This window comes from Alosa sapidissima, chromosome 22 (assembly GCF_018492685.1).
Source record: "Alosa sapidissima isolate fAloSap1 chromosome 22, fAloSap1.pri, whole genome shotgun sequence".
Taxonomy (NCBI): domain Eukaryota; kingdom Metazoa; phylum Chordata; class Actinopteri; order Clupeiformes; family Clupeidae; genus Alosa; species Alosa sapidissima.
This window is the reverse complement of record NC_055978.1, coordinates 1,077,033-1,094,702: the sequence shown is the minus strand read 5'-3', so window position 1 is coordinate 1,094,702 and position 17,670 is coordinate 1,077,033. Positions and strand designations below refer to the sequence as shown.

General features: G+C 40.3%; 1 protein-coding gene across 2 annotated transcripts in view; it reads right to left on the bottom strand.

Annotated features, from left to right (window-relative positions):
• LOC121696874 (mitochondrial pyruvate carrier 2-like) overlaps positions 1-17,670 on the bottom strand; it is a 77,314-nt gene that overhangs the window by 6,209 nt on the left and 53,435 nt on the right. Inside the window, exon 4 of one of the 2 annotated variants that reach the window (XM_042077960.1) lies at positions 15,472-15,583. The exons of the other annotated variant lie outside the window; for it this stretch is intronic. Within the exon in view, the coding sequence (XP_041933894.1) occupies positions 15,472-15,583 (112 nt within the window). The remainder of the gene's footprint in view (positions 1-15,471; positions 15,584-17,670) is intronic. 2 annotated transcript variants of the gene reach the window in all.

Genomic DNA, 17,670 nt, shown 5'->3' with positions numbered 1-17,670 from the left:
TTCAAAAGCATCTAGGTAGTCACAGAAGGTTGTAGGGGAGGAAAAGAGAACAAACTGTGTAACCTACCTGTGTTACACTCAAACTTATTAACTATGATGTATACCATTTTAAAGGGCTAGCTCTCCTGATTACAATGGTGGGTATATTTGATCTCTGCCATGTAGCATGGCCACAAAATAAGCCTTTTTGTCTCACAAGGGCATCAAATATGAAAAAATGCAATGTTTTGAGCAGTCTGCAAAGGTCTAATAAATGTATCATAAATTTTGACTGAGTAGAGGACAAATTTGTGAATCTACCATACACTCTAGGTTTTACTCTATCTACAACAGAAATTAGGGGAGGGGGGGGGATTTGTGCCATAAGGCCATCAAGTATAAAAAATGGAATGTCCGGTGCAGTCTGCCAAGGTTTAAACCACCGCCTAGCAGCAACCAACATAGCAACTGAAAAAAGGACCGAAGGCTCTCATAAACAATGTAGTGACCAAAAGGGGATCTACTGTACATGAGCGTTTCTCAGCCAACAGCTGGCAGTCTGTGCAACAATGACTGCAGAGTAGGGGGGTTTGGCATCTGATTCCCAAAGAGGCTGACATAAGTGTTATGGAGCAACTGAGATCTTTGAACCTCTGAGCAAGTTTACAGATGCACTTTCCTCAGAGACATGTGTGACACTACTAAGCCTGTTCTTGACTGCATCACTGGTGTAGAAAAATGACCAAGGACAAAGGAAATGTATCAGGTAATGATTGAATACCTTAACAAGAGACACTGCAGAAACTGCTTATCTAATAAAATCTAACCAAGTGTAATTAATCTTATATCAAGATCAAAAAATCTATTTGGTATTGTTATCAGTATGAAGAGAGGGTAAGGGTACATGAATTATCATGAATTCATGCATGAATTTATTCATGATGTATGCCTTACTTCATTCATTTCTAACTTGCTTAATAATATTCAATACATCATAAAAGTCAATCATCAAACAATGTCTCTGTAGGCAGCCTAGGCTCTGAGATCTGCACTCAAAAACAATTGCTAACAAGTGTTGAAAACCACTCAAAGGCAAAATAAAGTGTTCCAACCAAAAACCGACGAGATGCGCGTTCAGGAGAGTTTCAATTGCACGGGAGTGGTCCCGGGCTCCCTGTTTTGTTTCAACATAAACAGAAGTAACGTTACCCTACTTTTAAATCTAAAAATCTAATGATGTGCTGGTAACGTTTGCAAAATAGCGATTTTTGAAAATTTTCTTATGAAGAACAGGATCTGTACAATATAAAACAATGATCGTTTTAGAATCCTTATTACTGTATGTGTAATGAATCTTGTTTATATGAAAGTTTCACTTTTTGAAAAATTACGGTGGGGAGGAATTACTTTTATTTTTTTTTAAATGCTCTTGTATTTAATTTGTTTGGTTTGAGTAGTGATCTACAAGGGGAAACTATGTACCCGCTGGCACTGAGGGAACATTGATTGGTGGGAGGCAGGGGCGCCGCTAGGGTTGTATTTCATAGTACGCACCATAGGTGCCCCCCACCCCCAAAAAAAAAAAAGATACTCGACCTTATTTACAAGATTTGCGTTTTTGGTAAATGTAGGCTATAGTCTATTATGTAGGCCTCTCTTTATTGAGTCTAAGAAAAACCTTTACATAAATTGGAACAGAAAGCCCTTCTTAGTCACGTCAACCTACCCATGTCATCCCTTATCAAATAGCCTACCGCATGAAGCGTCTAACTTTTACAACACTGACTGCAGGCTACGTGGGCTGTAGGGGTGTTTTCAAGCTTTTTAAAAGTTCTGGGATGAGGGAGATTTCTCCCCCGGGAATTTTTTTAAAATTCTGGTTGCACACTATTTAAACGCAGTTTGGGAAGGACAGGAATACCGTTACAGAGCAGGGGCTCTGGCTCAAATTAGGTGAACATACCTTATGCACCTTATTAACTTCACTGCCCAACCCGCGAAAAAGGGAAAGAAAAAAACAAGTTTATGTCCTTGTTCCAAACAGTGCTTTATTTTTTTTAAATAAGCCTACAGAGGAAAGCAAACAATTCAACATTTTAAACATGTGTAGACCGTGACCGTAGAGGACAATCTCTCGCTGCTGTCAGTGTCAGCATCACTGCTAACAACAGTGCGTCTTTTAACGTTACGGTTAAACGCCTGAAAAATATGAAGCTGCTGCTATTGTTTTCTTTTCATGACTGAATGATTTAGGCTATTATCCTATAATTGCATGGAACGTTGTGTTTTTAAGCGTCAGAATTGACCCATGCAAAGCCACGCCACACAGGCCAAGGCATGGCAATGCTACGTTTTCATATTTTATAGTCTATGATTTCCATGCACACCATATTCCGGTTTTATTCGGAACAATGCCAATATTCAGATTGTACGTGAGTCAATAAATATAGGCTAGTTGTCACACAAGTGTTTTTTTATTGTTGTAGGCTAATATTGAATGATTTCATAAATAAAGCTGTGAAAAAATTGTACGCACAGTGCGTACAGGATTACGCCTGCCGGCGCCACTGGTGGGAGGCACAAAAGCTTCCTTTCAATAGCTGGCAAGATGAGGCAACTCTGATGCATGGCCCCTTCACCACAGTGGATCCTCTTTGGCTGGAATGAATAGCAGAGACATGTAGACAATGATCTCATCCTTCACAGTATTTTCTGGGATGTCCTTATTAGATTTCTGCTTCCTTGTTGAGTTCATCTTTTTAGCAAACCACCTCACAAGAATTTGCTGATCTACTATCTTTTATGGCCTCTCGCTCTGACAATTTCATGATTTTAGGGGATTTTAACATTCACATCTGTTGCCCATCAAAACCTTTGGTTAAGGACTTTTTATGCCTTGTGGACTCTTTCAATCTTGTGCAATCTGTTATGGCCCCGACGCATCAGAAAGGCCACACATTAGACCTAGTATTGTCTTATGGTTTCAATGTTTCATTTTTTGATTTTATTTTAATCTATTTTGTTTGGTCCCCCTGTATCTCCCCCTAAGTCCTATTCCTTTGCCCGTTCTATTAATTCCACCACAGCCACAACATTCTCTAATACTTTCATCCTCTCTCACTCACCTACTATTTCTGTTGCTATTTCCACCTGCTCTGACATTGAAAAATTAGTCACTCTCTTTAATGCATCATGTCTTGAGACCTTAGACTGTGTTGCCCCACTAAAACAAAAGCGTGTCAAAACTATCACCACTCCATGGTTAAATGCCACGACCCGTTCTGTCAGAAAATCTTGCAGGAAAGCAGAGCGCAAATGGAAAAAAGAGAAGCTTCAGGTCTTCTATGACCTTTTCAGAGATTCTCTAAAGACCTACCAAAACTCTGTTAAGGCAGCAAAGGTTGAGTATTATGCTCAGCTTATCAACAATAATGCTCATAGGCCAAAAGTTTTATTTAATACCATTAACTCTATTATAAATCCTGCCTCTGCGTCATCTACTCTTGTCCCTTCAACAGAAATCTGTGAGAAGTTCCTCAACTTCATCGATAAAATTGACAAAATAAAATCTCAAATCTCACCTCCAGATTCGGATCCCTCAGTGATAGAACTTTCACCTAGCTGCCTCCAACAGTTTCAGGCTATATCTTCCTCCCAGCTTTCTGAGGTTGTCTTTCATATGAAATCTACATCCTGCCACTTAGATGTTTTACCTGCACGCCTTTTTAAAGAAGTTTTTACCATCATCTGCCCTCTTGTATTGGCCATAATTAATCACTCACTAACCAATGGAGTGGTCCCCTCAGGTTTTAAACGTGCAATTGTGCAACCTTTACTTAAGAAACCTAACCTTGAGCCCAGTGACCTGAAGAATTATAGGCCTATTTCTAAATTACCTTTTCTGTCAAAGATACTAGAAAAGGTTGTCCTCTCTCAGGTTTCTTCTTATCTGAGTGAGTTCAATATATGTGATAAATTCCAATCAGGTTTTAGATCTCTGCACAGCACTGAATCGGCCTTGCTTAAAGTCCAAAACGACATTCTCTTAGCAGTTGATTCTGGATCTTGCGCCCTCTTGGTGCTTCTTGATCTGAGTGCAGCATTTGACACCATTGACCATAACATCCTATTAAAACGCTTGGAGGATGAAGTTGGTCTCCAGGGTTCTGTTCTGCAATGGTTCTCTTCTTATCTTAGTGATGGATCATTTTCAGTTAGTTTAGGCAATTTCTCCTCTTCCTCTGCCCTTATAAAGTGTGGTGTTCCTCAGGGTTCCATTTTGGGCCCTCTTTTATTCTCTCTTTATATGCTACCCCTTGGCTCAATTTTTAAAAAGTATAACATTCAGTATCACTGCTATGCAGATGACACTCAGTTTTACCTGCCTGTTAACACTAATGGCATTTGTTCTTTGGAGAATATTTTTAACTGTCTCAGTGACATCAAATGCTGGATGGCAAGACATTTTCTTCAACTGAACGAAAGTAAAACTGATATAATTATTTTTGGCCCTCCAAGTGATGTTTCTATCTTGAAAAATGCACTAGGACCTCTCTCTGCAAACTGCCACAGTGAAGTAAAGAATCTTGGGGTTTTCTTTGACTCCTCTTTAAATTTTAATAAGCAAATAAATAGTGTGGTCAAAGGCAGCTTTTTCCAGTTAAGAACCATTGCAAAACTGAAGCCCTTTTTGTCCTTCTCCGATCTTGAAACTCTTATACATGCTTTCATAACATCTAGACTAGATTATTGTAATTCATTATATGCAGGCCTGACCCACTCCACTCTCAACAGACTTCAGCTAGTTCAAAATGCAGCAGCTAGATTATTAAGTGGCTCTAAGAAACGTGAGCATATAACTCCTGTGTTGGCTAAGCTGCACTGGTTACCTGTGGAGCACAGAGTTAAGTTTAAAATTTTACTTTTTGTCTTCAAAGCCCTCAGTGGTTTGGCACCTAGTTACATAGGTGACCTACTAATTCCTTACAGCACTCCAAGATCACTTAGGTCTTCATCTCAGAATCTTCTCTATATCCCCAAAACACGCCTTAAGACTAAGGGTGATAGAGCCTTCTCTGTTGTTGCCCCCCAACTCTGGAATAGTCTACCTGTACATATTAAGTCCTCTCCAACCATTGACTGCTTTAAGTCTAACTTAAAGACTTTCATTTTCTCCCAAGCTTTTAATCTACCTTAATACCCCCCCCCCCCCACACACTCTTTATTCTTTATTTTATTTTTGACCAATTTGTGTATTATTTCAATTATTTATTTATTTTCCCCCCATGTTATATTGTTGTACCATTGTCATTGTTTTATGTTTGTTTGTAAGCACTTTGGTTCAACTCAGTTGTTTTAAATGTGCTATAGAAATAAAGTTGACTTGACTTGACATTGCAGAACCACTCAACTTTATTAATTTATGGTGAATAAATGTTATATTACTGTGCACAGCCTGACGTGACGATGCTAGCACGTTAGCAGCGGTTAGCCAACGTTAGTTATCTACAAGTCTGAGTGATTTATTATTAGCTGTGCAAAGTCTGAGTTGAAATGTCCAGGGATATTCCAACTCATGGAACGTCTCTCGGCCAATCAGAAACAAATAAATAGTTCCATAGAACCCAATTGTTGTATTATTGAATAGTACTAGTGAGGCGGCTAAAATCAGACAGTAATCTAAAATCTTTGCTAAAATGTGTAACGATATAACACAATACGTACATACACTCAGTGTACGTGATCGGGAGGATTATTTGAAAAAACTAAGGCTACATTATCAGATAGGACCATCCTGACAGACCCATACCGTCAGTGATTGGAAAGACAGGTTTGCCATCAGTTGAATGGCCGGACATTATTGAAAAACCGAGTGTCTACAGTAAGGAGAAGCTGAGGGTGTATAAATCATTGAATGCATATAACTATCTCCTAAATGGTCATGTCCAAGACTTACAATAGGCCTACAATGACGTGGTGAGTTTTGTGTTTGCCGAACCGACATTTTACCGAGCCAGCGCCCGCCCATGTCACAAGGCAAAGATGTATTGCAAACGTGCTAATTACCAACCATTTCGTTTGAAAATTCTAAAACAATGTTTTTTAATACTTCAAAATAACATTTGATAAATGAACCTCACATTTTTCAGTAGCCATAGGTGTCTAGATTTGAACAAAATCTAGTTTGTTTATTACCGGGCCTTTTAATGCCTGAAATATCCAATTTTGTTTACCACGCTCGGAGTTAGTGCTGGGCCTTACACAGTAGTAGCCTAGTAGCTAGTAATCAAGGATTTGGTTTAGCTCTTAGAGTCACAGTAAAATTAAAAATTTGGTAGGCTACATAGCTTATTTAGATACACTTATGGTGTGGGCGCTTGCGTTTTTTTAGGAATCCGCAGTCTTGGTTTGTATAGAAATGAATAAGTGACATAGGCCTACATGTAAAGAGGTTGGAAATACAGGACGATTGGTAGGCTAATATGTGAGGTTCCGATACAAGGCTTGGGTTATCGTGAGTCAAACGAACAACTACGTTCTCACTGAAAAATGTAGCCTAGGCCTACTTATTTCAAATTTAACCGATGACTTTTTCGGTTCTGGCACCCGACAGCACAGCAAGATGAGACCATGATAACCTTTAGCCTCCCGAATATGACTGTTCGTTTAGCTTCCCAGCTGAGGTGATGGTTTGTTTTGCCTCCAGTGAACGTAATGACGTAGGCTCAGAAGGTACCTATAGCCTAGGCAAATATGAAACGGAGATGTAACGTGGCTACCAGCGGGATTTTGAACTTCCATTTTTCATGCATTTTAGAGCAAAAAATACCTTCCTCGACATCAACAGATGTTATCCAACACCCCACATCTCCACTCAGGTCCAGATTACGAAATCAATCGTAGACACCTCTGATAATTAGTTTGCTATAGTTTGATAATTAATATAAACGAGCCCAAAGGAAAACTACTTAAGAAGGATGCTCCACATTGTTAAGCATGCCACAGGTTTCAAGCAATATGGGAAAGAAAAAGGATCTCTCTGCTGCTGAAAAGCGTGAAATTGTGCACTACCTTGGACAAGGTATGAAAACATTGGATAAAATGTATGCGTGATCATTGTACTGTGAAGAAATTTGTCGCTAATTCAGATCACTGGCGGGTTTGTGCAGACAAAGGCATATTAAGGAAGGTTTCTGCCAGACAAATTCATAGGATTAAGAGAGCAGCTGCTAAAATGCCACTGCAAAGAAGCAAACAGGTATTTGAAGCCGCTGGTGCCTCTGGAGTCCCACGAACCTCAAGGTGTAGGATCCTCAAGAAGTTTGCAAGTGTGCATAAACCTACTATTCGGACACCCCTAAACAAAGCTCTCAAGCAGAAATGATTGCAGTGGGCTCAGGAATACATGAAGACTAATTTTCAAACAGTTTTGTTTACGGATGAGTGCTGTGCAACTCTAGATGGTCCAGATGGATGGACTAATGGATGGTTGGTGAATGGCCCCCATGTCCCAACAAGGCTGAGACGTCAGCATGGAGTCATATTTTGGGCCGGAGTCATGGGGAGAGAGCTGGTAGGCCCCTTCAGGGTCCCTGACGGTGTGAAAATGACCTTGTCAAAGTATGCAGAGTTTCTGCCTGGCAACTTTCTTACGTGGTACAAAAACAAGAACCGTGCCTTCCGTTGCAAAATCATCTTTATGCATAACAATGCACCATCTCATGCTGCAAAAAATACCTCAAATACCTGGATCATTGGCTCCTATGGGCATAAAAGGAAAAACTCATGGTGTGGCCCCCATCTTCCCCTGACTTCAACCCTATTAAGAACCTTTGGAGCATCATCAAGCAAACGATCTGTGAGGGTGGGAGGCAGTTCACATCCAAACAGCAGCTCTGAGAGGCTATTCTGATAGCTCTGGGAGGCTATTCTGCAAAGACATTAAAGGAGAATTCCGGTGTGATCTTGACCTAAAGTGTATTGAAACATGATACCGAGTGTGAACGTATAGCTCATCTCGGCTTGTCCCCTGCACTCCGAAATCTGGCGCTAGTTAGTCGATGCTACCAACAGGTTTTCAAAGGGGGTGCCTCAGGCATCGGCCTAGCCATGCAAATAAATCACTGTTTTACACCATTTACGAGGCTCAAAGTAGCTCCACGCTTCATTGGTAGACTTCCGAGGGCCCTGACATTTAAAACGAGACATTGAGAACTTTGAAAAAGATTCCAAAAATAATTCTGTGGAAATGCATGGATTCCAGTTGCTGCTGCTGGAATCTATGCATTTCCACGGAATTATTTTTGGAATCTGATTTTCCAAAAAATGGCTTCCTGACCATTTGTATTGGTCTTTGTGCAATCAATTAAGCCTGTACGCTCTTTATTTGGATTCATTGAGCGCAGCTCAGTAATCCCGGATGTCTTAATTCTGCTTTTGTGCAACGGGCCCCTAGACCTAAGCTGAGCTCTAATCAGCTAGTTAAGTCAACACACCAGCAATGGTTTCCGGAGTCTTTAGTCTCTGTTCTAGGAAATGGACTTGATATTCAATATCCATGATACTCAATTTTTTGAGTCTCTAACATTTGAATTTGCTTACTTTGTACTGTTAATAATTTGTATAGTGGATTTGTATTTGTATAGTTTCTTTTATAGTGCCCTCCAGAATTATTGGCACCCCTGGTAAAATTGGTACACAAATTGTAACCGAGGCATTTTTTTGCATTTATATTCAACTTTTTTTAAATCAGTTTCTGTGAACTTTCAGCAGTAGTTCATGACTATTTTTCACTATGGTATAATGAGACCCATGTTTATCTAGCCCCCACACAAGCCGAGTAGGATGGTAAGAAAGGCAAACAATTCCATAAGGATCACTGTTAGAAAGTTGCAGGAAGAAGTATCATCTTGGGATCACCAAGTCTCTCAAAATATTCCCCGCAGAAGCATGGATTCAGATTGAATTTCAGTCACAAAATGTAAATATAGCCGCAAGCGGCAATGGCGGGCCCGAGCACCTCTGGGCCGCAACCCGTGACATTTCAGAATCCAACAAAGCACCGACATGGTGCATTTGTAAAATGTACATATTTGATGTGTGTGCTATTTGTTTTTGCATGTTGTTTTCTGGCCCATTTACTTGCTTGGCCAGGTGGGGGTGGCAGGCCCATTGTGTGTCGTCATAATCATAATATAAATTAACCTGAGAGATTTCAGATTATTAATTTTAAGCAAAGAACATTTCTGATACACTTTTTGGCCAGATGGTGGCGCTATATTAGGCATTTGAATTACACATGTGAATATCATCACAATAATGATATCCAATATTTTGCAAAGTTTCAGATCAACCAATATAGGCATTACTAATTTCTGGCACATTTTCCTGCTTAGCCAGGTGGTGGCGCTATGCCAGGCAGGCCCATAGGGTGTGCTAGGCATGTGAATTATATGTGTGAATATTATCACAATAATGATATCCAATATTTTATAAAGTTTCAGATCACATACCTGCAAACTCAGAAGGGCTGAAAAAGGTGACATATTTCCGAAAGACGCCCACCCCACCCCCCCCCCCCTGCGCGCAGAGGATTTGAAAAAGTTTTACATTTTAACTACATGCACATAGGTAGACCTGAATTGAATTGAATTGAATATTATCATATTATATTATAATAAACGTGCAGTAAGCAGAATTTAAATATGGCTGCTTTTGACACTTTTACATTTTAAAATGACATAGTCCTAACAGTAGGCCTACCAGCTGTTTTGAGTTAAGGCCATGTTTAGCCTAATTGAATAACTTAATGATGGAGAAGATATTTTCAGACCTGCCATTCTTGAAGAAATGTCAGTATTACCTCAAACCAGGGAAAACACATTGCCCACCTTGGCCTTCATGTATGCAGCCAAAAACAGACCAAACAACATAAATGTTGACAATCTGTTTTAAAGCCTAATCCTTATCTATAAAAATCACTGGTGTTGACAGAAAGGGACTGTGGATGTCCATTTTCTGGTCTCTATTCTAGCATGTCTGGTTTATTAGTACCTCTTTTCAATCCATTATTATGTGATATTTTTTTGTGAAGAAATACATCTATCCCTCATGTATATATTGGTGTCTTTCTGCTCCTCTCGTGTCTACTGAGGCTGCAATGATCACATTCCAACTAAAGGGGCGGGTCTCAGCAATGTGCGTTATTAGTCTACTATAGAAGCCTAGCTCTCGCTTGTTTGCGCGCTAATTATCAAGAATTATGATCTATATGCTACACAGAAAACAAACAAATTAAACACCTATCACTGAGCAAGTCAAAATATTTTGCTAGGTCCACTTTCAGATTTGTTGCAAATAACTACATTTGGCCTTGGAAAGGTCTGCGCTCCCTGAGAATGTCATGTCTAACCATCATCGACACATGGAAAATATAATGCTAAATGAAATAACTCGTGAACTAGCAATAACTTTCCAAAACAATATTAAACTATTAAGCCGAGCTAAATTCACAATCGCACTCAGTGCAGAGTCGTTTTGTTTCGCAAAGCAATTCAAAGCGGCCAGCTGCGGGAACGTAAATTTGCGAGTAAACACTTGTTATCCTCACCTCAGCAATTCTTTCATTTAACCCACCCGAGGGCAAGAGATGACAATATGAGAGGGCAATATGATGTTTTACCTTGAATTTATAGTCAGAGAGACTGTAGCATGTGTCCTGTGTTTGTTAGCTAACATTTTCTTTTCTTCCTTGGTCATATCGCTGCTGCAGGCCATAGCAGGCAGGCTATGCGTAACAGAAAGTGAGGGAGATAAAGCCCGCCCTCAGAAACAACTGATAGGTAGGTCTTCAAAAATAGCACAAAGAGAGGCCAATCACTTGTCTATAAATCTCGCATGAAATCGACAATAGTCTCACTCCAGACTAAGTTGCACCCCCCCCACCCCCTGAAAAAAACTCTTCGGATCTACACGATTCACGTGAATGACATATTTTGATTCAAAAACGGCGATTTTCGCCGAAAGGTGACTAGTTTGCAGGTATGAGATCAATCACTTAAGGCATTTTACATTTCTGGCACATTTCCTACTTGGCCAGGTGGTGGCGCTATGCCAGGCAGGCCCATTGGGTGTCTGAATATCATCATAATCATAATATCTATTAACCTGAGGAGTTTCAGACCATTCATTCAATGCACTGTGACTTTGACACATTTCCTGTTTATATGGTGAGATATCAAAATCATGACATATTACAACATATAAAAAATCCCTTCGCAATTTAACATCAGCAACATCTTGGCATCATATTAGCCAAATTTTACATGAATCTGACAAACCGTCTAGGAGGAGTATGTTAAAATTGATCATGTGACATCAGTGTAATTGCCATTCTTTCTGTTGCCAGGTGGTGGCGCTATGCCAAATATGCATTATGGGCATGTGAATATCATCACTCCCATGGTATTCAAAGACCTGTGAAATTTAAAACATTTCAAGCCATGCATGGTGAAATAAGACACATTTATTGTTTATGTGGAAGGGTATTAAAATTCATAGTTTTGCCATTTCGTCAAATTACAACATATCAAAAAAAGCTTCACAATTTAGAATCAGAAGCATATTGGCATCATGTATACCGACTTTCACATGAATCGGATCAACCGTCTAGCAGGAGTATGTTAAAATTGGTCATGTCCACAACGCACAAAATCCCAATTACCTCACTTCCTGTGGGTGTGGCTAATGGCATGTTAATACAAAAGTTGTTTGTTTTTGGGAGATACATACACCCACCAAATTTGGTGTGTGTATCTAAAACTATATGCCAACCACAAGTCACAGTGACATAAGGGGGCGCTATGGAGTTCCTGGGCAATGCCCGGTGCCAAGCTTTTATCTCTGTCTATTCACTGTATCACTTGATGTGTGTGCCAAATTTCATGCGTTTTCACCCATGGGAAGCACCTCTTTTGGCATCATGATTCATCACATATTTCATCACATATTAGTCTGCACAAAATCCCAAATACCTCACTTCCTGTTGGGCGTGGCTAATGCATTGTACATACGAAAGTCGTTCATCTTGGAGATACAGACACCTACCAAATTTGGTGTGTGTAGCTGAAAGTATATGCCCACCACGGGATCAGTCATCTAAGGGGGCGCTAGCGAGTCTCTGGGCCATACCCGGGGCCAAGCTTTTTTACCTAGCTGCTTTGTGTGACACCTGATGTGTGTGCTACATTTCAAGACTTTTCGATTATGTTAACCACCTCAAAATATTTGCCAACCACGGGATCAGTCACCTAAGGGGGCGCTAGTGAGTCCCTGGGCCACGCCCGGGGTCAAGCTCTTGTACCTAACTGCGATGCGTGACACTTGACGTGTGTGCCAAATTTCAAGAGTTTTCGACCATGTTAACCACCTCAAAAACAGGAGAGCAAAAAAGTGGAATAACAATAATAAATATAGCGGCAATGGCGGGCCCGAGCACCTGCGGGCCGCAACCCGTGACATTTCGGAACCCAACAAAGCACCGACGTGGTGCGCTTCTGAAATGTACATATTTGATGTGTGTGCTAATCTGATTTATCTGATGCATCTGATGGTGATTTCCAACAGACATGGAAAAAACACATTCCTTATCTTGCCAATTGGCGGCGCTATGTAAGGCATGTTAATAAGACATTTGAATTTCATCATCATGACATCTAATTGTGTGTAAAATTTCAGATAAATCAGTCAAAGCATTTAACATTTTTGGCACATTTCCTGGTGGTGGTGCGCTTCTGAAATGTACATATTTGATGTGTGTGTGAGTAATCTGATGCATCTGATGGTGATATCCAACAGACGTGGAAAAAACACATTCCTTATCTTGCCAATTGGTGGCGCTATGTAAGGCATGTTAATAAGACATTTGAATTTCATCATCATGATATCTAATTTTGTGTAAAATTTCAGATAAATCAGTCAAAGCATTAAACATTTTTGGCACATTTCCTGCTTGGCCAGATGGTGGCGCTATGCTAGGCCTGTGAATTACGCATGTGAATATCATCACAATAATGATATCCGATATTTTATAAAGTTTCAGATCAATCACTTAAGGCATTGTCCATTTCTGGCACATTTCCTGCTTGGCCAGAAGGTGGCGCTATGCCAGGCAGGCCCATTGGGTGTCTGGATATCATCATAATCATGATATCTATTAACCTGAGAAGTTTCAGACCATTCATTCAATGCACTGTGATTTATGACACATTTCCTGTTTATGTGGTGAGATATTAAAATCATATCAAATATATTACAACATTCACAAATCCCTTCACAATTTAACATCAGCGACATCTTGGCATAATGTTTGCCAAATTTCAAATGAATCTGACAAACCGTCTAGGAGGAGTATGTTCAAATTGATCATGTGACATCAGGATAATTGTCATTCTTTCTGTTGCCAGTTGGTGGCGCTATGCCAAACATGCATTATGGGCATGTGAATATTATCATTAACATGGTCTTTAATGACCTGTGAAATTTAAAACATTTCAAGCCATGCATGGTGAATAATGACACATTTATTGTTTGTGTGGAACGCTATTAAAATGAACAATTTCGCCATTTTGTCAAATTACAACATGGCAAAAAAAGGCTTCACAATTTAGAATCAGGAACATCTCGGCGTCATGTATACCAAATTTCACATGAATCGGATCAACCGTCTAGGAGGAGTATGTTAAAATTGATCATGTCCACAACGCACAAATTCTCAATTACCTCACTTCCTGTGGGCGTGGCTAATGGCATGTTAATACAAAAGTTGTTTGTTTTTGGGAGTTACATACACCCCCCAAATTTGGTGTGTGTATCTAAAACTATATGCCAACCACAAGTCACAGTGACATAAGGGGGCGCTAACGAGTCTCTGGGCCATACCCGGGGCCAAGCTTTTTTACCTAGCTGCTTTGTGTGACACCTGATGTGTGTGCCAAATTTCAAGACTTTTCGATTATGTTAACCACCTCAAAATATTTGCCAACCATGGGATCAGTCACCTAAGGGGGCGCTAGCGAGTCCCTGGGCCACGCCCGGGGTCAAGCTCTTGTACCTAACTGCGATGTGTGACACCTGACGTGTGTGCCAAATTTCAAGAGTTTTCGACCATGTTAACCACCTCAAAAACAGGAAAGCAAAAAAGTGGAATAACAATAATAATAATAGTGAAAAATAATAATCCTTACAAAAACAATAGGGCCTTGCGCCCTTCGGTGCTCGGGCCCTAATAATAATCCTTACAAAAACAATAGGGCCTTGCGCCCTTCGGTGCTCGGGCCCTAATAAAACATTACAATTGGTAAAAAAATGGCAATATGATTTAAAAGACAGATAATGTAACTTATTGCAATGTAAATGTAATTTAAAGAGGCCCTATGCTAGCCTAGAAATCTAGACGCGCCCCTAGCGGCCAGGGCTAGTCTAGCAACTCTCCGTTGGCTTGTAAGCTCCAGAAATCGAAACTCAATCAGGCCAATGAAATCGTGTATAGAGTCGTTAGGTGGGCTTAACATGATGATTGATGGCAGAGTTGCAACGGTTTGGCTTGAATTCCCTGCTACTTGAAAACAAATAAGATGGATGTTGCTGTTGGCGAACAGTGTGACACGAGTTAAGCTTTTATTAAGTTGGCAAACGTTTGAACTAGCCAACTAGCTCCGCTGGTGGGAAACGCATGGGACTCCTAGCGCTGCCGCTGTCCTATTGCGTGCAGAGGGAATTTGAAAGACAACTGATTATACCGCCCCTCGGACTGAGCACTGCGAACGGTGAGTACCCAGACCCTACATTTTAATGTGGGTCTGGCTCGTCAGGCTAGCCCTATGCAACAATTTTAGCAAAAATGATCTTAATTATGCAGGTTGAGAGTCGTTCTAATGGTTCTACAACACTTTTTGGGTCGTTTGGTGGGTGCTTCGTCTCCCCCTAGTGCTTCTCCGCGGAAAAACCGAATATGCAACTTTCTGGTCGCGGTCCGAACACATCCGGATGTAACTCGGCGGAAATACTCGAAAATGTAGTCAGATTGTAGTTTCTAAGAAGACTGCAAAACGGACTCCGACTTGGCTTTGTTGCTGTTGAAATTGTAAGTAGCCTACCCTTGGGTGAACTTCGTTTTTGTAATGTGAGCCCTATGTGTTTAGCTTGGTTTATTGATGGGGGTTTAGTGTAGCAGTCACTTGCTACCGAAGCTGCAGGGGGAGCTATGTCGTAAAAAATGCGAGCCCAAATCAGGTGAAAGCCCAGAAACGGCGAAGGAATAACCAGACCTGCATATGGCTTCTCCAATTAAATAAATAAATATCCTCATGTATTAAAACAATAAAATTGGTAACAATTAGCAATAGGATTTAAAAAATAATCCTCATTTAATGTAATGTATTAGTAAAATCAAGTTTTCCTTCATGGTCACAACTAATATGTAATTGTGGAGACCTCCAAATCCTGAAGAGTTGAAATGATCCAGCAAGGCCAAGGAAAGAATTTACAGCAAAGAGGTTCCAGACTCGTGGGATGATAACCAAGGAGTAGCGTGCCCAGATGAAGCCTATAGCCACAGAAAATAGTAAAAACACATAAAAACACAACAACTTAGAAAACATTCTCACTTACAACATGCTGTGGCATTCACCACTATTAAGATTCATGCAAGGAACCACTTACTGCTGAATGTGTACTTTAATTGCGGCTGCTCAGCTAATGTAACATTCTTTTTTGGATTTGGAAACTTTCCTTAAAGGTTTGTTTGGTTGTACTATGGTTTACCAGTAAAAAGTTTTTCTAACAAAAATATAACTCTAGTTTACGTACCTCCCTAACGTTCTCCTGACATGTAAATTGTGGAAAACTTGGGGTAACCTTGAGAGAATGTCCAGTCCACATTGGGAGTGGTTTTGTTATCAAATGTTATCAAATGTCGGGCGGGGGTATGTCGGGCGGGGGTATAAGGCGTTGGCCTTAGGAAACTGAGGTCGTTTGATATGGGCATGTTTTACCATGGGATTCTGGCAAGTGTTCTTTTTTATGCTATTGTATGTTGGGGCGGTAGCTTAACAGTTGAGGACAGGAACAGGTTTAATAAACTGATAAGGAAAGCAGGTTCCATCATTGGTTCATGCCCAAGTTCTGTGGAGGAAATCCTAGAACAGAGGGTGATGAAGATGAGGAGTGTGCTGCCAAGGGATGACCACCCCTTGTACAGCATGTTCACTAAAAGTTGTAGGAGCCAAAGGCTCCTTCTATCTAGATGCTTCACAGAGAGATTTAGGAGGTCCTTTGTTCCTACAGCGATCAGACTTTTAAACAAGAGCTGACTATTGTTGCTTTTGCTTTATATTGCTGTGGTTATTGTGTCCTTTCAGTGCCTGTGTCTGTGCATACCTATTAATTTGTTGTTTTAGTGTATGTTGTACTGTGCCCTGTCTTAAGTATCAACTGTCCTACTGATGTATGTTGTTGTGTGTGGTTGCCAGGTAGCAAAAGAATTTCCCCCTTGGGAATTAAAGCAACACCAAAGAGTTTTATGTACCTTAAAATAATGTTTCCAAAATCGTTTCAGTGGTTAATCAACTCGTAACAGGGTGAACGGCACTTCTGCATTCGCTTCGCAGCCCTCTATCGGCTGTAACCGCACTGTGTAAGTTTGCCAGATCAGGTAGCGGTTCTGAAGTTCGATGGAATGAGACATAAGAAACTACAAATTTGACTTGCATCTGATGTCGCAATATATCGTACTTTCATAAAATCATGCAACATATTCTACCTTGTCTGACATTGTTATTTGCAAAGCCAGTGCTGGATAAACAATTAGCATGCGTGCGACAGACGAAAAGTTATTTGGTGTTGCTTTAATACAGTGCAATCAATCAATCAATCAATTAATTACGAGATAGCGTGATCATATTTTTATAACCTCGTAATTATGATAAAAGATCTCGAAATTGTGAGATGAAGATATCTAAACATGATGGATGCTTGCTGGAAGTTGCGCTCTTCCTACAGGAGCAATGGGCCAATCCCAAATTGAGCTCTGAGGACTAAGGACTAAAGACTCACAGACTTAATTGATCTCAGGTGCTAAGTGAGTGAGTGTGTGAGGCCACATGACCCATCTCAGACCCCGTTTACATGTACATGGTTATTTTGAAAAACGGAGACATTTCCCTTTGTTTGTGCCCTTCGTTTACACACAAACAGAGAATTCGCCTCTGAAAACAATTCTTTCTAATAACTCCGGCCAGAGTGGAGATTTTGGTAAACTTTGTTTGCATGTTTGCAGAAAGAGGAAGAGATTCATTGCTGTTGTTTCTATTTTTGGGATTCTGATTGGCTAACGTGTGCTTGAGCTTCTCGTTACACTGCCACCTACAGGTTTGGCATGCTCTTGACTGCATTTAAACCCGGGTTAGTGTAAATGAAATTTTTTCTGAAAACTGACAGATGTGCATGGTGTTATTTTTGAAAACAGAGAGGCTGAAATGTCCGTTTATAAAAATAGCCGGCCATGTGTAAAGGTAGCTTCAGGTAGGTATAAATGGGATTGGGACAGCACTTCACAAGATCACATGTTGCCATGGCGACGTTTAATAACAAAGATGTTGCTGACACTTGCCGGTTTGAGAATTTTCATTTTAA